Here is a 26622-nt window from a genome sequence, read left to right on the forward strand (position 1 = left end):
AGCCCAGCGTGGCGAGTGAGAGGGAGTGTTTATTGGAGGCTTCTGTGGGGTCCTCGTCTGCAATGGCGGGAAGAGATTCCTTGCCACGATGGTCCGCAGCGATCTGAGGGGAAGGCAGGGTCTTACAGTGGGCAGAGAGCAAGAAGGTACAGAGCCAGGAGCTCACGCATGTGAACGCCACGAAGTTGACTGTATCTCAATGTTTGTCTCTCTGGGCACAACTTCCCACCAGGTTAACCTTGGGGAAAGATAATGGCACAGAGCTGAGCGAGTATGTGCAGGAATGTGTGTAATTGCTGACAAAGTTGGGAGAGTTGGGGGATATTGGAAGATGCAGAACATTATTATGTTACATCACATTCTCAAGGGAGGAGCTGGGCTCTAAGGGGCCGCTCTCTGGGACTGAAAGGCTGGGGGAGACGGGGGCACGCAGGCCTGCTCCACCCACACTGCCTCAGCTGCTTCCCTCTGCCAACTTCAGGACCTGGGGGAGCCTGTGGCCTCAGCTCCCAAAGCCGCCCCTCATCCAATGGGGATGTGTCCCTGGTCAGTGGGGGCAGCCCCACCCCTGCTCCATGGGAAGGGGGTTCTGCAGGGCCCATCAGGCTCCACATGCTCAGATCTACCCAGAAGGTGGGCTCCATCCAATTCCACCAACAGATGGGGGAAACCGAGGCTCAAAGAGTGGAAGGAATTTGGTCCAAGACATGTAGCTTGCAGTGACCAAGGCAGGACTTCCACCCAGGCCTGTGGGGAGATGTGGCATCAAACGGGGTCCATGTGTAGTCACAGCAGCTGATAACAGAAGCCCCCAGTACTTGTTCTCAGAACTTCACTGGCAGGAAGTATTACTCATTCCCATTTAAAATGAGGAAACAGGCATAGAAAGGCAAAGAATCACCCCTGGTCTCGCGGCCAGTACAAGAAAGTGAGGGTGGGTGCAGCACCTCCCACAGCAGGCGCCCCTCATCTGCACCGGGCACTCTGGGGGGTCACGGCTGTCCTTACGCCAACCCCACGGCGGAGGAAGCAGAGCCGGTCACCGACAGGCTCACACAGGAGCACTCCGGGAACAAAAACCTCCATGGAAACCGAATCGACAGCTGGGAGTGGCAGAGCTGAGGGGACAGCGGCTGCTTCCCGAGGTCGCCGGGGTGGGGGCAGGGGGCCCTGCGGGCGGCTCGCTGCTGCTGCCCTCCCCGCTGTCACACCTGCTCAGTGTGCCACGCGGCCACCGCGGCACTGCAGACAGAGCAGAAAGAAGCTCCAGTGAGGAAATTCGGACGCCATGACCAGCAGGCGGCCCGAGGCAGCCTCTGCGCCCGGCGTTCATCCTCTAGCTGCGGGGCTGTGGGGAGCGGGCAGGGGCGCGCACACAGCGGCGCTGACAGCCAGGATGAGGCATTTCAGGGTTCTAGCCCGAACAGGCGCCACCACCGGGTCCGAGTTTCCCTGTGAGGGGACGACTCCCGGCCGAGGAAAGGGGGAGCCCGGGCCTGGCTAGCGCCGCAGCGCGCCGCCCCCTCCTCCCTCTCCTGTCCCAGGACGACCACCCGGCACGCATCAGCGACAGCAAGGAGCCCCAGGACCATCCCCGAGGTCCGGGCCCGGCGAGCGCGGGGGCGCCGCGGAAGGAGGCGCGCGGAGAGGGGCGCGGGGGCCCGGAAGCCCAGGTGGCGCGCGCGAGCGGGCCGACGCCGCGGGGTGGGGTTCCGGGGCCCTCCCGCCCTCCGCGGAGACCCGGGCGCCCCCCAGCGGCGGCAGCCGACACCGCGGCCGGGAGGCGGCGCGCACAACTCTCGCGAGAGCGGGCCCGAGAGCGCCGCCCCCCGCCCCGACGCCGGCGGTGACGGTGAGGAAGTTCAGGGGAGCAGCAGCGCGCAGACGCGACACGCCAACTTCGCGCCAGCGCGCCTCAAGTGCGCAGGCGCGCAAGCCGCTCTCTTTTCTGCTTTCCTTTCTCCCTTTCCAGACGTCAGCGGCCGTTGGGTCCTATGTCGCGCCGGGCTCTCCGGAGGCTGAGGGGGGAACAGCGCGGCCAGAAGCCCCTCGGGCCCGGCGCCCTGCAGTTTGTCCTCCGGGAAGATGATGACGCAGAAGAGGGGTCGAAACGGGGGCTGGGTGGCTGCCGCCACCGGGGAGCAGAGAAGGAGGGCGTCCGCGTCAACAACCGGTTCGAGCTGGTGAGGATCCGCGGCCTAGGTGGGGGTGGCGGACGGGGCGGGGCTTGCAGGGGGCGGGGCGAAGCGCGCCGAGCGGCTCTGAGGGGGCGGGGCCGTGATGTCGGGCGTGGTGGTGGGCGGGGAGAAGGCTGCACGGCCTGCAGGGGGCGGGGCGGCACGGGGCGGGGTGAAGCACGCCGAGCGGCTCCGAGGGGGCGGGGCCGTGACGTCGTGTGCGGTGGTGGGCGGGGAGAAGGCCTGCGGGGGGCGGGGCCTGGGTGCAGGGGCGGAGGCGTCAGCCAGGAATGACGTATGTGGGCGTGGCGGGCCAAGTCGGTTTTGGGGTCGGGGTGATGCCGGGGGCGGGTTGACTTCAGGGGTGTGAACTTGAGCGTCTCCGGGGGGCACTTGGGGGCCTTTGCGTATAGTTTTGTTCAGTCATCACGAGGCCCCTAGCAAGTCTCTGGCACAGAGAAATAGCGCAGCCACGATGAGCTGACTCCTTGGCGCGCTTTTCCGCGTGCGTGGGTGGCCTCCTCGATGCCCGGCGCCGTTTCCCGGTGCACTGGCTCCGAGGGGCCACCGCCAGGTTCCGTCGGCTCCCAGCGCCCACTCGGGACCCACAGGCCGCTCGGCCACTTTCGTGGATTTTTTGTCAGGTGATACTTTCTCCTTAATCCCACACCTTCCAGATTTAGTCCTTAATAATAATAGCTGTTACTTGGGGAGGGAATTGCCATGTGCCAGGCACAGCATATAACCGTCACAGCCTGAAGGAGGAGTGAGACTATCCTGATTGTGTTGGTGAGGACCCTGATAGCTTGGGTCCAGAGGTCACATACCTAATAAGTGCCATCTGCAGTTTAAACCCAGGCTTTCTGACTTAACGTGGTGCTGCACTGTATCTGCCTCTGAAGAAGTTAATATTTTGGGAAAAGTGGAAAATGTGGCAGGTGAGCCTGTGTGTGAACGGAGGGGAGGACAGGTGAGTGTGCGTGTGGACGGAGGGGAAGGGGGTGAGTGTGTGTGTGGACGGAAGGGAAGGGTGGTTATGTGGAACCCCCATGAAATGAGTCAAGCCTGAGGACCTCGGTGGCTTCCTGCTCTAGGCCTCGCTGTTGATGCTCCATTCTGCTTTCTGACAGGATATTAGTATCATCTGCTCAGATTCTCTCCCGATCCCTAGAATCATTCATCCAACTCAACATCTGCTTCCCCTGAGATGTTTCACAGACATTTCAAACTCCGAGTGTCCTGACCTTGCTGTCCCTGCCCCTGCCCCATGCTTCCTGCTGCCTGCCTGACTCGTGGAGGGCTTCTCCATTCTCCCTGGTGCCGAGGCCTGCAGCCCGGGAAGCGTCCCTGACCTCCTCGCTCTCACACCCACGGCAAACCCTCAGAGAGTCCTGTGCTGGCTCCACCTTGAAAATACCCTGGAGAGTGACCGTCATCTCCGGTCTGGATTGTGGCCATCCCTCCGCCTGGTCTCCTCTGCTCATGTCCCTCTGGGTTACTGTGATACAGCAGCCACGGGGGTCCTGTTGAAAGACCTCGTAACCCCCCAGAGGTTCCCACCTCACTCAGCGCAGCCCCAGGCTCACCCCATCTGCCACGTTAGCTCTCCCACTTCATCTCTCTGTCTTGCTCGCTCTGCTCCAGCCACATTGTTCCCTTTGCCTGGAAAACCCTTTGTTCAGATGTCCGTGTAGCTCACTTCCTCACCTTCCTTAGACTTTGCTCAGATGTCACCTTCCCAATCTTGCCGAATTTTACAAAAATACTTTATTTTAAGTTACAGTCATCCACACCACCGCACACCACCCCCACTCCCACCTGCTCTCTCTGCCAAACTGTCCAACAGAAAGGGAGAGATGCCTGTTGTCTCCTCCAAGGAAGGGGTCTTGCCACACCAAGGGTAGCAAAGAGCACCCCAGGGCCTTCCACCAGGGATCTCAGTTTAGGATCTTGCCCATTCCATGCTTTGCTGGTGTTGGGGTCGCCAGCAAAAGCACAACTCACACGGGCTCTGACGGAAGCATGTTGACTCACACGGAGAAGAGAAGAGCCAGGCCAGCTTCATTAGTGGGCGCCAGTCCCCCGTTGCCAGCGGGTCTCGCTCCACAGCCCATGCAGGGAGCCATTCCGTGTGCAGCTTGCTCTGTAGTACAGGGAGGCTGCTTCCAGTCAGGAGCAGATATACCCGTGGGGGAAAGCCAGGTGTTGTAAAATGGACTTACTGTCTCCAGTGAACGGTTCCATGTGCTCAGGGTGAAAGGGGAGGGAATGCGGATGGGAGCCAGCCTGCGGGAGCCAGGCTTGCCCACAGCCAGCCCAGGTTTGCGTGGGGGTCACAGGGAAAGGTAGCAGCCTGCCGTGGAAGTCTCTCATGTGTTGTGCACTGTGTATTACTTGTCTCCCACTGCTGGTGCATGTGCAACCCTGGTGCCCACTGATGGTGCCCGTTGCCCGAGTGGCCCTGACTCGATTGCTGCCCGAGTTGCGTTTCATCCCAGAAAGCCAGGGTCCGGGCTTGCAGCCTGTGAACCAGAAAGAACTCGGTCTGAGTCCTTGGCTCCAGTTCTTCATAACCCTGTGAACTCTGACACAATGCTTGACATAAGCTTCAGTTTCTGTATTTCTTGGAGGAGATCTTATTTACCTTATAGGATTGTCATGATGTTTAAGTGAAGTAACGTGGCACATGGTCAGCACTCAGCAGCGTAGGTATGATCCGATGCTGAAAACCAAGTGCAGGGTGCAGTAGAACTAGAAAGGGGGCACCTACCCATGCATCTATTGACTTTGTATTTCTCTTTGTGAATTGCCTGTTGTATCTTTTTTGCCTTTTTTTTAAGAGGGTTTTTATCTTTTTCTTATTGGCTTATAAGAGTTTGTTATAAATTGTCTTTAAGATCTTTTTCTACTCTATTTGTTCTTTAACTTGGAAATTTCTGTACAGCAGAAGATACTGTAATGATTTACATGCTATTCATTTTCTCTGCATCATATTCACAAAGGCCTAGCTGCCTTGCTTACCGAATGTCTTTACCATTTTGGAATCCTCATGAATTTCCAAAGAAATTTTACTGAGTAATATGCATCAATCTTAATTCAGGCATTTTGTAATTTTTTGGCTCTTCTAAAATTCAGTGGTAATACAGTCGAAATGTTTGTTAGTTTTCTCTTGTTGAATAGTCGATTCTTAGTAACCAGAGTTATGGAAGACGTTAAGCAGCTGCTTACTTACTGATTGCATAGTCAGGTGAGCATGCTGGTGAGAGAAAGTATTTCTCTCAAATACCATTGACAGAAGTTGAGTTCATATAGGTCATTTGGAGGGCAATTTGATAAAACCTTAAGTAACCTAGCAATTTCCCATCAAGAAATTTACTGGAAAGAAATTATCCTGGATTTGTGCAAAAACATATTGCAAGATATTACAGTGTTGTTTACAATGTAACTTTCAAACTGACCTAAATGCCAAACCGTAAGAGACTGGTTAAATTGTGATGCATTCATGCAGCATAATATACAGCCATTAAAAGGTGATTCTGTCAAATAGAACTTCTTAGTATTTGGGGATCAGGGACCACACTGACAATCTGATAAAATCCACGTAAATGTACCTAAAGATTATCAGAATTTATTTTATTGCATTGAAAAATTTTCCCCTGAAGTGAGGACAATTAATCTGTTACAAAAAATTATGTGTATGGGTCTCTCTTTTTTTCACGAAAAACTTAAGACTGTTTCCTGATGGTAAAGGAATAAATCTAAATTGTGCAGTTGAACAAAAATCAAACTTTTATTTTCTTCCAACATTTCAGTATCAGGCTACTATTGTTTGACTGGAGTAAGGGCTTGAACTTGTGTAGTGATCTTGGACTTGCCAATACCTGTGTCAGCTTTGTCTGTGATATCCGACTGATTTTAATCCTTTGTTTGAAGGTAGCAGGAGCAAAACCCCTGATGCATAAAAGCATTTAATAACAGGTGGAATTAGAATCCCTGTAGCTTTTTGCTGCTTAAGGACAAGTTTGATCGAGAATCACCTTAATTTTCTAAGATTCTTCAGGTTCAAATCATGTTACATCATTTATTTTTTTCTTTTAATTTTTTATTAGAGAAGTTGTGGGTTTACAGAACAATCATGCATAAAATACAGGTGTCCCATACCCCTCCTCACCACCAACATTTGCATTCGTGAGGAAAATTTGTTACTATTGATGATAGCACTTTTTTTGTAATTCTATTTTTTTAACAGTAGTTATATTTGTTACAATTGATGAAAGATTTTTAAATCAGTACTATTAACTATTGTCCATGGTTTATGTAGAGGTATTTTTTCGCCATGTTCTCAACCTATTATTTTTTTTCATGCATTAGTTTATTACTTATCTACCCATACACTGGATAAAGGGGGTGTCTGTCTCAAGGTTTTTACAATCACATGGTCACAAGATGAAAGCTGTATAGTTATACAATCATTCCCAAAGATCAAGGCTACTGGATTACTGTTCAACAATTGCAGGTATTTTTTTCTGGCTATTCTGGTACACTAGAAACTAAAAAGAAATGTGTATATAATCAATCAGTAGTCATAATCATTTGTTAACTCCTAACTTCTCATGTCACATCATTTCTTTTTTCTCAAGTCTGTGAGGTTATTTTTAGCAAGTTTGGCATCATTAATCAGTGAGCAAAGAAAGAAGGAATTATGAATCCATATTCCAGCTGTGAGATTATTTGAACAATGAAAAAAAATGTCTGTAGTGTTTCTAGATGTCTGCCAGTTTCTGCCTGCAGGTGTTTAGATGAGGCGTCGTCATTCTTGACTGTAGTCTGCAGAGGCACTTCCTGTAATGCAAAGTTCTAATGGTGGTCCTTTTCCAAAGGGAAAAATAACTCCATTGTTTTATTTATGTATTTACTATTTTTTAAGCAGCATGCTTAGTGGATGCTGACCATGGGGCTGTGACTTGAATGGCTTACTTTTATAGAGCCAAAAATAGTTTCTAAGTAAATCATACAGTGGGTAAGTAAAATGAGAGGAGACCTCTGCTTCCAGCTATGACAGAATAGCCCACTTGGGATAAACAAGTATGAAACAGAACCACATGTAGGAAGTCACTTTTCAGATACTGGACAACAGGCATTACAGTACTGTGATTCCTGAGAGAAGAGAAACAACCAGAGTGAGGCTAATGACCTGGCTTTCTGCCTGGAGTCTCTTCTCAGATAGTGATGTAGTAAGATATTCTTCAGAGCATGAGCTGAGGAGACAGATCAGATTTGGGGACTGTGGAGAGGACTGGAATTTATGGGCAGGGTACTGGAGAAAAGGAGGTCCAAAATTTACTTTGAGTCTTTGGCTCAGTACTAAGCTGTCCTCGGCAAAAGGAAGGCCACCAGAGAGCTGTGAGGTTAACAGCAGGAGCTCATAGAGGAAGGGGAATGTACCGAGTTTTGACCAGCTGGAGAAGAAAGACCTTGCAGAAAAGCCCGAGCACTGCAGATTGCGAGAAGGAATCAGTCCCTCGACCAGAATAGCTGTTGAACTGACAGGAACAGTTTGAACCAACTATCTTGGAGCTCTGGTGTCCAGTGGAGCGCTTTGTCACCTCAGGGAAGAGCTGGAGGAAGAGGCTGGTAAATTACAGTAAGCATCAGTGACAGTCACCCTGCCCAGACTTGTGGAGCTGCTTGTGATGCCAGGGTGGGCTACAAGGACCCGGTCTCCAAGATTGGGGGGTTGCGGTCCGATTGCTGGTCACAGCTTTTGATCAGCCATTTCAGATCGCTGGGCCGCTGTCCCCCCTCAGGCAAAAGCAGCAGAGGAGGCTTAAAGCGACAGTACTTAATGTTCTTCTCCTTTCTCTCTTTCCATTTCCCATTTGGGAGCAAAAATGGTTTGGAAAAATGAGAAACTGAAGGCTCTAGCCCTCAACAACAACAACCAAAAAATAACCAGAAGAATGGGAGAACTAGATTTCCAGAGTTATAACAAGGTAACACTCAGAATGTCCAGTTCTCAACAACAAATTATTAAACACACGAACAGGAAAGTATGGCCCATTCACACACAAAAAAAGAATTTGCCAGAAATCATCCTTGAGGAAGATTATACAACTGTTAGTCAAAGACTTTAAGTCAACTGTCTTAAATATGTTCAGAGAGTTGAAGGAATCCATAAAGGGGAAATTAGGAAACCATTGTCTGAAAAAATAAAGAGATGGAAATTGTAAAAAGGAACCAAACAAATTTCGGAGCTGCAAAGTACAGTAACTGAAATGAAAATGTCATTAGATGGATTCAGCAGCAGATATGAACAGGCAGAAGGAAGGATCAGCAAAGTTGCTGACAAGTGTAATTATGTAGTATGAAGAGAAGAAGAAAAAGTGATGAAGAAAAATGACAGAGCCTGAAGGGTCTTGGGACACCATCAAGCACACCAGCATACACGCCATTGGAGTCCCAGAAAGGCAAGAGAGAGAGAGAAAGGGGCAGGAAAAGTATGTGAAGTAATAGCTGAAAACTTCCCAGATCTTTTGAAAGACATGAATATACACGTCCAGAAAGTTAATGAACTCCAAGCAGGATAAACTCCGAGAGATTTACACTAAGACATGTTATAGAAAAATTGGCAAAATACAAAGACAGAGGATTTTGAAAGCAGCAAAAGAAAAGCATCTTGACACATCCATGGGATCCGCAATAAGACTAATAGAGGATTTTTTATCAGAAACCGGAGAAGCCAGAAGACACTGTGATGGCATATTTAACATTCTTAAAAGAAAGAAAGAAAGAAAAAGCTGTCAAACAAGAATTCTATGCCTGGCAAAATTATTTTTCAAAAATGAAGGAGAAATTAAGACTTTTACAGATAAACAAAGGCTGAATGATTTCAATAACAGAAGACCTTCCGTATAAGAAATGCTAAAGGGAGTTCTTCAGACTGAAATAGAAGGACACTGGACTGTAACTCAAAGCCATAGAAGAGATGAAGACGACTGGTAAAGGGAACTACAGAGGTAAATATAAAATCCTATATTTTTGTACTTCTGGTTTGTAACCCTCATGTGACTTAACAGGCAAATGTATAAAAAATTAAGTCTATGTTAATGGGCATACAGTATACAGGGAAGGATGGAGATTTGTAAGAGTAGTGAGTTTGTATAATACTGAAACCAGGTTGGTACTCCTCAAAATAGTTATTAGTTTAACATGTTAAAGGTAATTGTGAAGGTAATCACTAAGAAAAAAACAGAGAGGAAAGGAAAGAAGAAGGGTATCAAAAGGGTATTCTACTGAGCCGCCCCTCCTCCTCCCGCCGCCGCCGCCCTCAGAGCGCAGGGTCCCGGCGGCGGCTGCTCGCAGCTCTCGGGGAAAGCGCGGCGCGAAGACCCGCGGCCGAGCGGGACGGGGAGTGGCAGCGGCGGAGGAGCCGGCGGCGGCGGCGCGGGGCGAGCGGGGAGGCCGGAGCTTCTGCAAACTTGGGCGCAACTGCACCCGCGGCCGGAGCGATGAAGATGGTCGCGCCCTGGACGCGGTTCTACTCGAACAGCTGCTGCCTGTCTGCCATGTCCGCACCGGTACCCCCTGCTCGGCATCTGGCTGTGGTGCTTCTGATTTTATTGAGTGCCCTGGCTGATCCAGATCAGTATCACTTTTCAAGTTCTGAACTAGGAGGTGACTTTGAGTTCATGGGTGATACCATCATGTGCATCAAGATTGCAGTTTCCCTTCTCTTGATCCTGATATGTGCAATGGCTACTTATGGTGCATACAAGCAACATGCTGCCTGGATCATCCCCTTCTTCTGTTACCAGATCTTTGATTTTGTCCTGAACACCTTGGTGGCAGTCACTTTGCTTGTTTGTTTAAACTCCGTTCAGGAGTACATAAGACAGCTACCTCCCAGCTTTCCCTATAGAGATGATATCGTGTCAGTGAATCCTACCTGTTTGGTCCTTATACTTCTGTTTATCAGCATCATCTTGACTTTTAAGTGTTACCTGATTAGCTGTGTTTGGAACTGCTACCAATGTATCAATGGCAGAAACTCCTCCGATGTCCTGGTTTATGTTACCAGCAGTGACACTACAGTGCTGTTACCCCCGTATGATGAAGCTGCTGTGAATGGCACCACTAAAGAGCTGCCGCCACCTTACGTGTCTGCCTGAGCCTGGAAGGGGGGCAGAACCGAGAACAACTGCTTGACTTTTCAGAACATCTGAGCAGTAGTTCTTTAATTTCATTTCTGAGGTGAGTTCTCTGAGATTGTTTGTTCTGAATTGCTGCAGTTTTTTTAGATGTTGAATTACCCTCTGTAGTTTTAGACATTCAATTTAGGTAGAACACTGTGGTAGATTCACTGTAGGAGTGGGATATAATGGACTTCACTAGCCTTCCCCAAGCATTGAAACATCCAGAAAATATGGATGGACCTCGAGTTAGAGAAGTCTGGTTTTTTACCAGGTGGGCCCTCATAGTTGGAGAATTAATCTCTATTCCTTCTGTCCCTTTTGAAAGTGCAAAATAAAGTCAAAATTAGGCAATGCTTTTCTTAAACCATTCCATTGTAGAGAACAAATGCTTATGAAAACAGGAATGTTCATTGTATAACCATTGCTTTAAGTAGGTAAATAGGAATCCTTATATACATATATATATATAGCAAGAATTTTCTTAAAATTCTTTGACTTAAATTCAATGATAAATTAATTTGCTGGTCAAAGATTTTCTCCTTGGGGTAAATTAAGACCATTAGCACCAGGCAATGGAAGCAGTAAGTTTCTGATGACTGTTCTTGTATGTTCTGTGTCTGGGGTCGTGGAGTGGTGGGCCTCGTCTGTGTTTAGGGCATGTGAATTAATTTGGTTGGCACTGCATGCTTTTTTGGTGCTCCCTTTCTCCTGATTCTCATCCCTGCCCAGAGCCCCCCTTTTACTAAATATTCTGCCCTAGCCTGATCCAAGGAGGACTTCCAACTCACTTTATCAAGTGGAACTGCCAACACGTATTTGCCTAATAATCTGAAAAAAAAGTTTTCCCCTTTCTCTGCAAAGTACATCCTACTACTTTGAATTAATATGCCTAGTCATCCTTTAACATGTAAGACAGTCTTCAGAAAGCTGAGGAGGGCTCCTTTCCTTGTTGAATGCTCTTACCTTGACTAAGTGAATTTCAAGGGACTTTTATATGTTCATATCTTCAAATATCAGCAACTCTTCTGTTTATTCATTATTGAATGTGCTGTAAATGAAGCCTTTTGCAATTAAAGTGAGATTTGCCCACATCTTAAAAAAAAAGTACTCTACAAAAAAGCAACTTACACAAAAAAATGCAGTATTGGGGTAATTGAAGAAGAAAAAACATAAGACATAAAGAAAACAAATAGACAAATGGCAGAAGTAAAACCAGTCTTCTAAATTATTACCTCAAATGTGAGTGGATTAAACTGCCATATTTAAAGGCAGAGATTGACAGATTTGATGGAAAAACTTGATTCACCTATATGCTATCTACAATGAATAGACTAGGTACAAAAATGCAAAGAGGTTGAAAGTAGAAGGGTGGGAAAAAATATCACATGCAAACAGTAATCGAAAGAGAACCAGAATAGCTATATTATTTTCAGACAACATAGACTTTAAATCAAGAAAGATTCCAAGAGCCGAGGAAGGATTTTATGTATTGATAAAAGGTTCAGTCCAGCAAGAAGATATAATGATTATAAAGTTACAGACACCTCACAACAGATCCCCAACATCTAAAAAATTGACAGTATTCAAGGGGGAAATAGATAATACTACAATAATGGATACTTCAGTATCCAACTTTCAATAATTGATAGAACGCCTAGCATCTATTTCCAAATGATCAATATGGGTATATATAGATCACCCAACAACAGCAGAACACACATTCTTCTCAAGTGCACTCGGAACATTTTCTGGGGATAAATCATGTTAGGCCACAAATCAAATCTTAATAAATAAAAAACAAAAACAAAAACAAACATTCAAGTCATAGAAAGTATCTTCTCAGACCACAATGGAATAAAGCTAGAAATAACTAACATAGAAAACTGAAAAGCTTAGAACTATGTGGAAATTAAATACATTTAACAACAAATGGGTCAAAGCAGAAATCACAAGGGAAATAGGAAATATCTGGAGACAAATGAAAACAAAAACACCAAAACTTATGGGGTGCAGTGAAGGCAGTGCTCAAGGGAAATTGATAGCTCTAAATGCCCACGTTACGAAAGAAGAAAGATCACAAATCAGTAACCTAACTTTATACCTAAAGAAATTAGAATAAGAAGAGAAAACTAATCCTAAAGTTAATAAAAGGAAGGAAATAGTAAAGATTAGAGAAGAAACAAAATAGAGGATAGAAAAATAGAGAAAATCAACAAAACCAAAAGTTGGTTTTTGAAAAGTTCAATAAAATAAACAAGCCTTTACCCAGACTGACAAAAAGATAGGACACAGGTAACTAAAGTCGGGAGTGAAAGTGGGGACATTACTACAGACCTTACAAAAATAGAAAGGACTATAAGAGGGCACTATGAGTAAGTAGAAAGATCATTCCATGACCAACTAGGATTTATTCCTGAATGCAAGGTTGGTTCAACATAAGAAAATCAATCACTGTAGTGCACCACATTACTAGAATGAGGGAAGAAACTGCCATTGTCATCTCAATTGACACATAAAAGGCATCTGACAAAATCCAATGTACTTTCATGATAAACACTCAGAAAACTAGGAATAGAAGGGAGCTCTCTCAACACGATGAAGGGCATTTATGAAAAACCCATAGCATAATTATCCACAATGGTGAAAGCCTGAAACTTTCTCCCTAAGAAAGATAAAAGACAAGGATGCCATGTCACCACTGTTATTCAGCATTATACTGGAACTTCTGAACGGGACGAGAAAAAGAAATAAAAGGAATCAGACTGGAAAGAAAGAAATCAGAGTATCTCTATTCACAGATGACATGATCCTGTATATATATAAAGTTCCAGAGAATCCACAGGGACGTGTTAGAACTAATACATGAATTCAGCAAAATTGTGGGATACAAGGTAAACACAGCGAAGTCAGTTGGGTTTCTATACACCTGTAATGAACAATCAGAAAAGGAAATCAAAAGGATTCCATTTACCATAGCATCTTAAAGAGTGAAACATCTAGGAAAAAATTTAACCAAGGAAGTGACTTGTGCACTGAAAACTAAGATATTACTGAGAGAAATTAAAGAAGACTTAAAATGGAAAGACATCCCTCGTTCATGGATTGTAAGAGTTAATTTTGTTAAGACGCCTACTGCTTCGAACAATCTACAAAGTCAGTACAGTCCCCATCAACAATTTCAGTAGCCTTTTTTGCAGAAATGGAAAAGCTGATCCTCCAATTCATGTGGAATTGCAAGGGGCTTCTAATAGCCAAAACAATCTTGAATAATTTTGGAGGACTCACTCTTCCTGACTTCAAAACTTATTACAAAGCTACAGTAAATAAAACAGCATGGTCCTGGCATAAGGATAGACATAGAGACAAATGGAGTAGAACTGGGAGTCCTGAGGTAAACCCAAAGATCTGTGGCCAGTTGTTTTTGACTTGGTGCCAAATCCATGCAATGGGAAAAGAATAGTCTTCAACAAATGGTGCTGGGACAACTGGAAATCCACATGCAAAAGAGCAGTGTGGACCCCTACACAAAAATTAATTCAAACTGGATCAGTGACCTGAATATAGAGTTAATACTGTAAATATCTTACAAGAAAACATGTGGAAATACCCTCTTTTTAGATTTTACACCAAAAGCACAAATGACAAAAGAAGAAATAGATAAAATGGACTTCATCAAAATTAAAAACTTTTGAGCATCAAAGGACATTATCAAAGAAATTGAAAAGACAATCTACAGAATGGGAGAAAATATTTGGAAACTATATATCTGATAAGTGTTTAAGATCCTAAATATATAAAGAACTCCTGTAACTCAACAATGAAAAATAACACAATTTAAAAATGGACAAAGGATCTGAATAGACATTTCTCCAAAGAAGATATTCAGATGGCCGATAAGCACATGAAAAAATCCTTGATATGAATTCCCATTAGAGAAATGCAAATTAAAACTCAGTGAGTTACCACTTCACACCCACTAGGATGGCTCTTAGGCGGAGTTAGGAGCCCTGTACACTGTTGGTAGGAATATAAAATGGGACAGCCACTGTGAAAAACAGTTGGCATTTCCTCAGAAAGGTAGACATAGAGTTATTATATGACTCTGCAGTTCCACTGCTAGGTGATGCACCAATGAATTGAAAGCAAATACCCAGACAGATATTTGCACACTGTTGTTAATTGCAGCATTATTCACAGTTGCCAAAAGGTGGAAGCAACCCAAGTGTCCATCAACAGAGAAGTGGATAAACACAATGTGGCATATTCAAACAGTGGGATATTACTCAGCCAAAAAAAGGAATGAAGTTCTGATGCATGCAACAACATGCATGAACCTTGAAAGCGTGAAATACTTAGAAGAAGAAAATTTACAGAGACAGAAAAAATTTGTGGTTAGCGGGGGGGGGGGGGTGGCGGAATGCAGTTATTACTTAAAGGTTATAAGTTTCTGTTTGAAGTGATGAAAATGTTCTGTACTTAACGTCACAGAATTGTTCAATTAAAAATGTCCAAAAGAATCAGTGTAACTAACTACATTAACAGAATAAGGAAGCAAAGCATCTGATCATTTCAGTAGGTTTCAGTAGATGCAGAAAAGTGTTTGACAGAATTCAACACACATTAATGACAACAATTCTTATCAAATTGTTAAAGGGCATCCATGAAAAACCTACAGCTCAAGTCATACTTAATGTGAGCTTTCAGATGTTTTCCTCCAGAGACTGGGAACAAGGTAAGGATGCCTGCTCTTGTTGGTCCACATTGTACTGGAGGTCTTAGCCATTTCAAGAGGACAAGAAAACTAAACAAAAGGCATGAAAATTGGAAAGTAAGATGCAAAACTATTTGCAGGTAGTGTAGTTTAAATTCCTTAAGAGCTTTTTAGGTTTTTTTTTTTAAAAAAAACAACTTGAACTAGTAAGTGAATTTTGCAGTGTGTCAGGATATAAGATTAAGTATGTGAAAACCAATATTTCTACTAGTAATAAAAAATTGGAAAATGAAATTTGAAGTATTAATTCCTATCGTGATAGTTCAAAAATGTAAAATACATAGGAATTAACCTAGCAAAAGCTGTTCAAGCGCTCTATGCTGACAAGTACAAATCATTAGTTAAGAGAAATAGAAAGTTTTAAATAAATGGAGAAATATAACATGTATAAATTTGGATGTGATATTGTTATGATTTCAGTTCTCTCCAAATTGTGATTGTGTTGAAGCCACAGAGTGATCATGAGTTCACCGGGCTTCTTTGTTGAAGTTGATAAACTGGTTCTAAAATGCATTTGGTATTGGGAAGAACCCAGAATGTCCAAGCAGTGTTGAAAATAACAGAGTTGGAGGACCCATACAACCTGGTTTCAAGACTTTATTATAAAGCTACATTAATCAAAACAGTGGTGCTGGCATAAGAATTGACAAAAGGATAAAACCCAGAAATAGACCCACACGTATACGGACATCTGATTTTCAACAAAATCACCAACACTGTCTAATGGGGAAAGGAGAGTGTTTTCAACAAATCGTCCTAGAACAATTGGATATCTGTATGAGGGGAGGGGGTAGAATTGTATCCCCTACTGCACCCCATACACAAATTAATTTAAGTTGATCTTAGACCTAAAGTCAAAAGCTTACGTGAAGCTTTTCAGAGAAAACACTAGACAATATCTTTGTAACGTGAGAGCAGGCAAGGGTTTCTTAGAAAGAACACAGAAAGCAGTGACCACGAAAGAAAGAATTGGTGTGTTAAACAATTAAAATCTGCTTATCAGAAGACATCAGTTTAAAAATCGATGGGCAAGCCATAGACCGAGAGAAGTCATTTGTAAAATGTGCAGCTGATAACAGTTGATACCCAAGATACATAAGGAACACCTACAACTTAGTAATAATGAGACAGACAACCCAGTTTTTAAAATGGGTGACAGATTTGAGGAGACGTGTCACAAAAAGTTTGCATGACCAGTAAGCACATTAAAATATTCTGAACATCGTTAGTCATTAGGGAAATGCAAATTAAAATCACAGTAATACATCACTACATATCTACCAGAATGGTTGATACTAAAAAGATGTAATAAGTGTTGGCCCGAGCGTGGAGCAGCCAGAATCCATGTCCATTGTGGGTGGGAGTGGAAAATGGCATAGCCACTTGGGAGAAAGGTGTGGCAGTTTCTTTCAAACTGAACATACAGCGACAGCAATTCCGTTCCCAGGTCTTTGACCAAGGGAAAGAAAAACATGTCCACAAAAGACTCGTGGACAAGTGTTCACAGCAATGTAAACAGTTCAGGTCACGAATGAAAGTTGGTCAAGATGTCTGTTGTGAGAAGTACAGAACATTGCTGAGAGAAAGTGAAGACGACCTGTAGGTAAGTGAAGAGGGTACCATGTTCCTGGATGAGAAGTTTCAGTATTATTGGGGTGCCAGTTCTCCCCAAATTGATTTATAAATTAAGTGTCATCTCAGTCATTATTTCCAATAGGCTTTATTAGCAACCTGATTATAAAATTTATATGGAAGGCAAAGGATCTAGAATAGTCAAAACAGTCTTTGAAAAGATACAGTGAAGTTGGCATACCATAAAGCTTCAGTAATCACGATAGTGTGGTATTAGCATAAATACGGACAAGTAGATTAACGCAGCAGGATCGAGAGCTCAGAAATAGACCTACACTTACATAGTCAGTTGAGTTTTCAGAAGTGATTTAGTGGGGAAAGTAAAATCTCTAACATATGATGCTAGAATAACTGGTTATATGGGAAAAAATGAACTTTAACGCATAACCTCCCGACACACACACACACACACACACACACACACACAAAGTTTATTCAAGACAGGTTGTGAATTTGCACACTAAAGCTGTTACAGTTCTAGAAGGAAGCATGAGAGGGTCAAGCAAAGATTTCTTAGACTGCATCCAGAAAGCACTAACCAGCCATAAGAAACAATTGGTAAGGTGGCTTCTTCAAACTTCAAAAATTTTTTCATCAAAAGATGTCAATAAGAAAATGAAGAGGCCTGCACAGACCGAAAGAATGTACTCACAAAACACAGGTGACAAAGGATTTGTACCCAGAGTATATGAACATCTCTTAAAGTCAAGAATAAGTTAATCTGATTTAAAAATGGGCCAGTGACTTGACCAGGCCTTTCACAAAGGAAAGGCTAATAAGCAGGTCCTTAGTCAAAAGGTAAATACGCACACTAAAATGACCAGGATTAGAAACACTGACCATGACAAATACCCGGGAGAATTTGCAGTAGCCAGAACTCTCATGTGTTGCTAGGAGGCATGTAAAATGGAACCATTTTGGAAATTGATGTGGGCATTTAACATAAAGTTAAACATATGCCTACCTTATTTAGTTTTGCTCGTTTGTCCTGCGCGTGCAGTGCCGGGACTGACTTCCCACTCGCTCTCTCTGCCGTGTAAGGGTCTGTGGTGTGAATTGTGATCATGTAGGCCTCTGCTGTGGGGGAGCAGGGGCTGGAGGGAAGTGCCTCAAAGCCCCGAGGGGCCCAGTGCCTCTCAGATTTTTAACCTGATGTGGTCCCCAGCACGGGGGTGAATGTTACGCCGTCTCTGAAGACAGAGGTGGCCTGTAGCCCTTCAGCACCCAGCTCTCCCTGGAGCTCGATTCCTGAAGTATCCCTGAACCAGAACTTGTTTTAAGGGTCAGGTTGCGCCCCCTCCACAGTAGGCTCGTGTTTGCCTTAGCGTTGCTTCCCTGTGGGAGCAGGCCTGGGTGGCCTTTCATTCCCTGTCCTCCACCTGCTCTGCTCTGCTGCCATCGTGTCTGTCCAATCCCATCCACAGATCAACACTGAAGACCTTGAAGAGGAAACTCCGATGGATGGGGAGAGGTCCGACTGCGTGCCGGCAGGCCCTGTGGCTTCCAGGAACAGGGGCAGAGTGAAGCGGAATGCAGAGTCCAAGAAGGACGGAGATGGGGATGACGGGGCTGTGCCCCCTGAGCAGGTATGGGGGCCACACGCTGGCTTGGGCAGAGGATCGGAAGCCCCACGTGCCTCTTCGTGTTCCCATCTTCTCAGAGGCGTACTTTGTGAATTCAGCGTTAATTGCCCAGTTCCCTACATTCCTTGGGGTCCCTGCTTGGATTAGTATGAAATCCTGAAGACTGGTGGTTGCTGGCAAGTTTCCTTGTGGTTGGTCAGCATGCGTGGCACATGGTGGATGTTCTCCAGGAGCTGGGCCTCTGCAGCTGCATCCGGACCTGGGTGGGCCTGGGCTCGGGGTGGGTGTTCACCGGATCCGAAAAGAAGCCAGGCGAGTGCTTGCTGGGACTCAGCTGTCAGCTTCACTGCGGCTGAGTCATTGCCGCTGCCAGTTCCAAGGCAGAAATGAAGAACCTGGTGGAATCATGCCTGCCCTGCCTCTCTCTCCTCTGGGGTTTGGAAGTGTTGGCCCCAGAGGGGTCCATGAGGAGTGGGCCTCCTGCAGGACCCCGAGGGCAGTGCTGTTGCTGTGTTAGCTGGCAGGCGTTGCTGGGGCCTGCTGGGTGCTGGGAGGCTGCCCTCGGTGGTAGACGCAGTGCTGACAAGCCCAGGAGGGGCCCCGACTTGGGGTGCAGACAAGGGTGCTGACGGAGGCTTGGGGTCCGGGGGTTCGCTGAGGAGGCAGCCTCCCCTCTGCAGTCTGAGTGGGCCAGGTCAAGGGCACTAGGGGAACCGTGGGGGTGGGGGCTAGAGTGTGCTGGTGGGAGCCCGTTGGACAGCACATCAAGAAGAGGTGGGGGGACAAAGGTGGGGGCAGGCCAAACTTCGGGAGACCCGTCTTTTGGAAGGCATTCCTCGCACCAAGCAGGAGGAGAGAAGCCGGCGAGCTTGAAGGACGTAGGAGTGGCACGGAGAGGAAGGGGACAGCCTGGCAGGGGCGGGGTCTGGGCCACAGGCCCTTCTCCCCGAGCCCCTCTGACGCTGCTTCCAGTCTTGATTTGTCTCATTGATTTAAGTGTGCTTCTTTTATTAGTCTAATTCCAGTGGGAAACTCCGAAAAAAGAAAAAGAAACAGAAAACTAAGAAAAATGCTACAGGAGAGACCTCGGTATGTGTGCCAGCCTGGCCGATTTTCCCTCCATTCTCTTCTGGCCGTGTTACTTGAGGGGGACTGGGAATCAGTTCATTTTCATGTGATATTTTCATCCTTTTCATTAGGGATATAATCAAGAAGCCAGGGAAAAGAAAAGAGAGGGTTACTTAGCAAATTTGCTTTTGGTTTTTGTTCATTTAGTTCCTTGGAAGATTAGAGTCATTCTTTTGTTTTCCATTTTCTGGCACCCATCAGAAATTGGGCTCTTCTGAGGGGAGCAGTACCTTGTGGTCCTGCTCCCTGGAGGGCCAGCGGCTGTTTCCTCGGACCTGCTTCTAGCACTAAAGGGCACATTGGAACTGGATGGTGAGGTGTAAACACCACGCTGAGGGGCTGGTCCATCCTCGGAAAGAATGTTTCTGACCTTGGCCTGGAGCCTTGTCTTGATTCTGTGTGTCCTGCGAAGAGCTTGTATTTGATTGCTGTTTAGTCACAAATCCCAGCTCTGCTTACTGAGGACAGTGAGCGCACCTGTAGCATGTGAAGTGTGGGCTTGTGACAGTTATTTCTAGGGCCCTTCGGGTTCTGTGAGTCTGTTTGTCCTTAGTTTCTGCTGCTTAAAAATTTCTTTTTCTAAATTGTGTGTGATGCACAGCTTTTTTGAATTACACTGTCTTTTAGGAAGTAAATAACATTTAATACTTGTTCTTGTTTCTGAACAAGTCATTTTATTACTGGTTTTAGAGCATTTAAAGTCTGTGTGGTGACGGCGTGGTTGTTTCGGCTCCTAGGATAACGGGCTGGAGGATATCGACCGCATCTTGGAGAGGATTGAGGACAGCAGTGGGCTGCAGCGCCCAGGTCCACCCCCCCGTCAGCGCCAGGAGGCACGTCCTGTACGTGGAGCACAGGTGCGTCTGCAGACCCCAGCCCAGGGCTGTGCCATTATTTTAGAAAGAAAAAAAGTGTATTATCTTTATTTTAAAGTAATTTGGTTTTATTATTAGACTGTTAGGAAGTGGGAATGGGGCGGGGGGGGGAGTGACTCAGAGGCCCTTCAGCTCTGCTTTCCTGTGCTCTGAGGGTATCACTGTCCCCGAGTTTCTACAAACAAAAGCCGTCTCCTTGGCCAAGCCCAGGGTGTTGACTCAGCTCCGAAACCCTTTCCCCGGGACCTTCAGCTGCGACTCCTGGTGGGTGGTTTGCCGGGAGTTGTCTTTCAAGCCAAAATAGCTGCTCTCCCAGCTGGATTTTTTATGAGACTTTTTTAAATTTCCAGAACTTGATTTCATTTTTTCTTCTGAAATTTTCAACTCTCCAGACACTTGAATCCAGACACAGAACTGAAAAGGTATTTCGGTGCCCGAGCGGTCCTGGGAGAGCAGAGGTAAGGACACGCTGAGCCGTGCTTGCAGAACGCTTCGTTCCCCATGGCAGATTTCCCGATTGTAGTGATTAAAGACAAGGGAGGGAAGGGAACTTCCTGAAGCCAGTTGTTAATATCTGTGAATGCTTATTTTTAAAGTCCAAACTTGGGGAAAACATTTAAAGCCATAGTGAAAAAAATTAAATCTTAGATTCCAAACACGAAAGGCAGCCCGTGGGGATGGTCCAGGTGTGGCCTTGGCCAGGAAATCGCCTGTCTCTAATGTCGTTCACTCGCGTTTCAGTCAGCAGCACAGCTGACGTGCAGCACAGGTTCTGAGAAGGGTTTTACCTTTCTTTCTGGACGGTTCTCAGCCCCTGGGCAGTGGGCAGCAGACAGTGGCCGGTTGTGGTGTGTGCACATCACCTGCAGACTCTGCAAAGGTGCTGCCATGGGGTGCAGGTGCACGAGCCCTGCTCGGGCCTCAGAAGGAGAAACACATGCTCCTTCTATTCAGAAACGCCTCCTCTGGTTTCTGACCTCCACACCCCAGGATAACGCTTCCTGGGTCTCTCCCCGTTCACAGCCGTGCACTGTTTCACATGGCCCTGGAGAGAGTTCTCGGGGCCAGCGCAGGCCCTGACTGCGCTGTGGTCTGCCCAGCTGCTACCCCATGTCTCCGGGTCTTCCCCGCGGCCCCCAGTCGGTGCACTTCCGGCGAACTCGCCCAGGACAGTCGTCCCTCTTCCGACCTCAGCCTTGAATCGCCCCCCGAAGAGGGCGTGCTCGTCCCCACACGCTCACAGGATAGTGGTGTCCTTCATCCCCTCACCGAGAGCAATTTAATTAGATTTCAAAATCTGTTGTAATGTGTAGACAAAAAGGAGTGATGTTTGAGTTATATTTCTTTATTTGTAACATTGAATGTTTTTTCATGTTATTTGCTCAGTTTCCTTGTATTTCTAACAGTTTTTGCTTTCTATTTTTGTTACTACATTATCCGTTACACAAGGATTTCTGTCTTTTATGTCTTCTTTTTAGAATATTAATGGAAAACATTTTTGGTTGAAGATACTCCTCTCTGTCCCCTTGGCTGCAGTGGTCAGTCTCCCTTTTACATGCTGATTTCTTTTGGTTTGCATTTCCTGCTCTATCTTGGCTCATCTCTTTACATTTTTTGCCTGGTCTTATGTGTGTACAAATTAGTTATTAACTAAATAAGTTCATTGTTTTATATTCTTACTACGTTTCTTACTATATTTATTTCTTCAGAATTTTAAGTCCTACCGAAGGGCTTACATTGAGAAGCTGCAGGTCCCTGCTTCACAAAGACAACCACTTGTGTTTCTGTTTTTTTGTCTTCTGGTGGTGACCTCAGAATCTGCAAACAATGTGTGCACCACTCTCTCTCTGGTCTCAGATCCAGGCCTTTTCTTTTGACATCCTCCTTTGAGGCGGATCAGGTGCTGGGCTGCTGGCTTCGCCGGCTGCTCAGTGGGTTGTCTTCACGACTTCAGAGTCTTCCTCAGGGTTCCTCCTCGCCTCCGTGCCTCTCTCCAGGCAGGCCTTGTTTCTAGAATGTTCCAGGTTTTCTCTGGGGAGTCCAAGCAGCATTGCCATTCAGAACTGTGCGCCCAGCTCCCTGAAGGGCTGCCGTGCAACGTAGTCCAGCCCGCTCATTCTCTTTCTCTTTAGTGAGAGAATTCATCAAAAGTGGAGGGAATAATACAAAGCAGCCGCATGCCTACCGCTCAGCCTGAGAAACTCGGCAGCACTGAGCCCCACCCCCACCCCACCCCTGCTGGGCCACCCCTGACCTGTCCAGGGCTCACGAAGGTGTCTGGTTCCTGCGACTGAGACCCCCGAGGAGCAGCCCAGAAGCCATTACCTCAGGAGGGAGGGTCTGAGTGGCCTCGTGCCTCTTCTGTGCAGCCCCCTCTGCCTTGCCCGGTCATTCCAGAAATGTACTGATATCCCCTGTGCACTGACGCTCTTCTCCTCTTCTCTTCATTGTTACTTTATGCCTTTTGAAAACCTCGTCACTGCAGCAGTTCTCAGGAGAGGAGAGGAGATGGGTCCCTGTAACGTGCTTCCGTCTGGGTCAGTCCGTCCTTGGCTTCGGGCCTCTTGTTGCCCAGTGCGGGACCTCACGGGCAGGGGCTGTTCCACCGTGCGGAGTGCCCAGCAGGCCAGCTCACTCCCGTCGTCTTTGTTGTAGGCGCTCACTTGTCTCTTTTACCTTTCCTGCCCAAACAATTGAATTTTCTTCTTTTTCTCCAGTTGTTTGATTATGCAGGAATTCTCCCTTTAGTTTCATCTGGCAGTGACTCCTCCTCATTCCTAGCTGTGTGTGTGCGTTCCGCGTGCGGGCAGACCTGCCCCTGGCCCCTAGCCCAGACCCCCACCCCTTCCTGCCCTGGTTTTTGTCCCCACAGAGGTCAGGCAGTGAAGCCGAGGGCAGGTAAGCTGTGCTGTGTGCTCTCCTCCCCAGGCCACGCCAGAGACAGCGCATGTACCCCAAGTGCACGTGGCTGACGACCCCCAAGAGCGCCTGGCCCCGGTACAGCAAACCAGGTGAGGGTCTGCTGGGGCTGCAGGGGATGCACGGCTGCTGGGCTGGGCGCTGCAGCGAGGTGTGTTCTTCCTGAATTGGATGGCTCGTGTGCCCTGATGCCTGCTGGGGGACAGGTCTGCAGACGCGATGCATGTGTGCTCAACTTGTTCTTATGGAGCCTTGCTCGGCCTTTGGGACACTGTAGCGTGGGAAGCAGTCAAGTTCATCTTAAATTGTGCTGTTTTTGTTGCAAAGTGATGTATTTTCAGGCAGCAGTAGAGAGGTGTGCCAGGTGAGGGCAGTGCCATATCAAGTGGTGTGGCGTGAGAACATCTGTTGTGGGGGGCCCGGGGGGCCTCACGAGGCCTGAGCCCAAGGCTGGGGGGCAGGAGCTCCTGTGGGAGCGGCAGCGTGGACATGGTGGTGGTAAGCGTGGGAGTGTTGGTGCTGCTTCCCCCCAGCCCTGCGCCACCCCCCACCCCGCAGTATCTGCGGATTCTTTGGACGTTCTGTGCTGTCAGCAAGGACGGGCCTGGGCCCTGGAGGTTTGTGCTTTATAGAGTAACCCTGGTTCTGGGTGGCTGCTCTCGTTCCCCCTTTTCCTTTCACCCAGGCCCCTTGCCTCCCCAGCAGAAACACCTGAGCACCTGTGAGACTGGGGAGCTCACGGACGTGTGGAGAGGGTGTGCACCAAGGGGACTTGGGGGGTATGGGCCAAGAGGACCCGGGACCTCGTTCACAAAGATCTAAGAGTCTGAGATTTCAAGTTTCTTAGAAGACACTGGACCCTGTTCACCCAGAGGCCCAGCTGTGTGCATGCTACCTTGCAGGGGCTGCTCTGAACTGCAACCCAACCCCCACCCATCCTTTCCAGGCTTGAGCCGGGCCCAGGGTTTGGTCCTGGCCAGGTGCGCTGGTGAGATGGCAAAGCATGGCCTCCCTGCTGCCGGGTCAGCCAGCACCCTTCTTCTGGCCCATTCACGCTCCCTCCGGTGCTCCAAAGCTGGACCCGAGTTGTGGGAGAAAAATATCTCTGCAGGAAACAAAACCAGACAGGTCCCTGGCCCCTTGTATAGCCGGCTGCTGAGACTCAGCTTTGGGAAACTTGCCCCCAGTACACAGAGCAGTCTGAATCATGTCCATATCTTAATGTCCTTTAAAAGAGGTTGGGGTGACTGCTGGGGTGGGCGCCGTGCTGCCCAGGGTGTCCCTGACAGCCACCCTCACCTCTCAGGCCTCTCCATGCGGCTGCTGGAAACAAGAAAAGGGCTTTGCTTCTTTGCGTTTGAGCATAGCGAAGAATACCAGCAGGTGCAGCACAAGTTCCTGGTCGCCGTGGAATCCATGGAGCCAAACAACATCGTGGTACGTCGCCCCCAGCCCCCAATGCATGGGGCCTTGCACACACACATGCACACACCTACTCAGAGCTCCCACGTGCACACAGTTGCACAGAGCGCCCACGTACACACAGACTTGCACACACTTGCAGGCACAGCAGCTGTGGTCTCCTAGGTGGGCCTGTATCTCCACGTGGGCAGCAGTGTGGCCACACACGTGTCTCGACAGCTGTGCCTGGGCTAGGGGGCTTGGTGAGGTGTGTGCCCAGGAGGATGCTGGCAGATGCCCCTCACCTGGAAGGGCTCGTGCCTCTGCAGGGCAGTTGTACACCCAAGTGGAGCCTGTGCATGCTGTGGACAAGGACGCGGATGAGGAGCCCTGAGCACTAGGCTCACCCCCTTCCAAGGACCCGGGTGTGGGGGCTCCATGTGACCTGCACCCAGAATGTCAGGACCTTCTCGGGGGCTACCCTGCCCTGTCGCTGGCTCAGGGATGGGGGCTCCTCTCCCAGCTTCCACAGCAGCCGTCCTGCCAGCCATGTCGCTTGACTTGTTCTGCTACTTAAAAACCTGTGGGACTTTGAGGCCAGACTGCCCTGGAGTGACCTAGATCCCAGCCAGAGCCCGACTGGGTCCAAAACCACTGCAGAGCTTGTCTTCCGGGGTACCGTGGCCTGGCCTGACCCCTTTGCATGCAGCACGTGGGCCATTGTCCGGACCAGAGCTTTTGATGGCTGCTGCTGTGTGGCCTGGGGACCGAGGGATGGGCTGAAATGGCACCAGGCTTTTTGCAGTTGCCTGGGAACGCTTAATTCTCAGTTCCCACTTTAAATCAGCTAAAGGATTCAGGTTAGTAACAATAACTAGCACATTTGGAATTGGGGGATGTGGCGAATATCACTGTTGGCGATTCCCCAGGTGGTAGTGCCTGAAAGAAGGACGTGCTGAGGGCTGCGTGCCTGTCCCAGGAGGGCTCTGCCCCTTCAGGCAGCTCTCGGCCAGCCCCCCCTTTTTCTGCAGGTTCTCCTCCAGACCAGCCCCTATCACGTTGACTCGCTCCTGCAGCTCAGCGACGCCTGCCGATTTCAGGAGGACCAGGAGATGGCACGAGACCTCATAGGTAACAGCCCTGTCGGGATCTGCAGCTCGTTCTTCCTAGTGTATACGGAGTGGCACAGTTGTCACCACAGCCTGCTTTAAAGAAACCTGTGCCCATCAGCATCAACCTCTCCCCTCCTCTGGCACCCATGGATCTGCTTTCTGTCTCTGGATTTGCCTGTTCCGGACGTGTCATACAAATGTGACTGGCTTCTTCCACTCAGCATCACCTCCTCCAGGCTCATCCGTGTGCAGTGTGTGTCAGAACCCCCGTCTTTATGGCTGGACAAGACCCCGTTGTTCAGATGCCCACGTGTCGATCTGCTCACCCCCTGCCATTGCCCCGGGCTGGTCCCGGCTCCTCTGCAGGGACGCACATGTGTGCAGGTTCTCATTTCCCTGTGCTCTTACCTTGTGGGGTCCCAGGGTTTTCCCACCTCAGACTTCCGGGTTCTTGGTTGAGGTAAAGGCAGGGTGGTGAAAGGGTGCCGAGGGGTAAGGTCATGCTCTCTCGTGCCAGGAAGAGCCTTAGTTTCCAAAGTCCTAGCCATACAACCTCCTTCCTTCCAGACTTTTCCTAGTCGTGCATCCCGAGGACCAGGGTAGGTGGACCTGGCTGTGCATAGTGGTGAGCAGCTGGGGCCTCCTCCACGGGCGCGCCCCGTGCAGAGGCTGGTGTTTCTGTGGTCCACAGAGAGAGCGCTGTATTGCATGGAGAGTGCCTTCCACCCCTTGTTTAGCCTCACCAGTGGGGCCTGCCGCCTGGACTACCGCCGGCCCGAGAACAGGTGAGCCAGGGCTTTGTCCTGGGGGGACAGGGGAATGGATGTGTCCA

At 47.9% G+C, this 26622-nt stretch overlaps 1 protein-coding gene and 1 pseudogene across 1 annotated transcript in view; both read left to right on the forward strand.

The window, feature by feature from the left end:
• The first annotated feature begins 1870 nt into the window (after positions 1 to 1870).
• The window catches only part of TCF25 (transcription factor 25), a 33841-nt gene continuing 9089 nt past the window's right edge, over positions 1871 to 26622 (forward strand). The window contains 10 exon segments of the mRNA XM_037816442.1: positions 1871 to 2183; positions 18197 to 18358; positions 19370 to 19444; positions 20221 to 20295; positions 20297 to 20340; positions 20751 to 20816; positions 23287 to 23369; positions 24584 to 24714; positions 25710 to 25809; positions 26482 to 26575. Of these exon segments, the coding sequence (XP_037672370.1) occupies positions 1995 to 2183; positions 18197 to 18358; positions 19370 to 19444; positions 20221 to 20295; positions 20297 to 20340; positions 20751 to 20816; positions 23287 to 23369; positions 24584 to 24714; positions 25710 to 25809; positions 26482 to 26575 (1019 nt within the window). The 5' untranslated portion in view covers positions 1871 to 1994.
• On the forward strand, positions 9430 to 12219 carry LOC119518978 (annotated as a pseudogene).

The sequence above is a fragment of the Choloepus didactylus genome, chromosome 22, assembly GCF_015220235.1.
Source record: "Choloepus didactylus isolate mChoDid1 chromosome 22, mChoDid1.pri, whole genome shotgun sequence".
Lineage (NCBI taxonomy): Eukaryota > Metazoa > Chordata > Mammalia > Pilosa > Megalonychidae > Choloepus > Choloepus didactylus.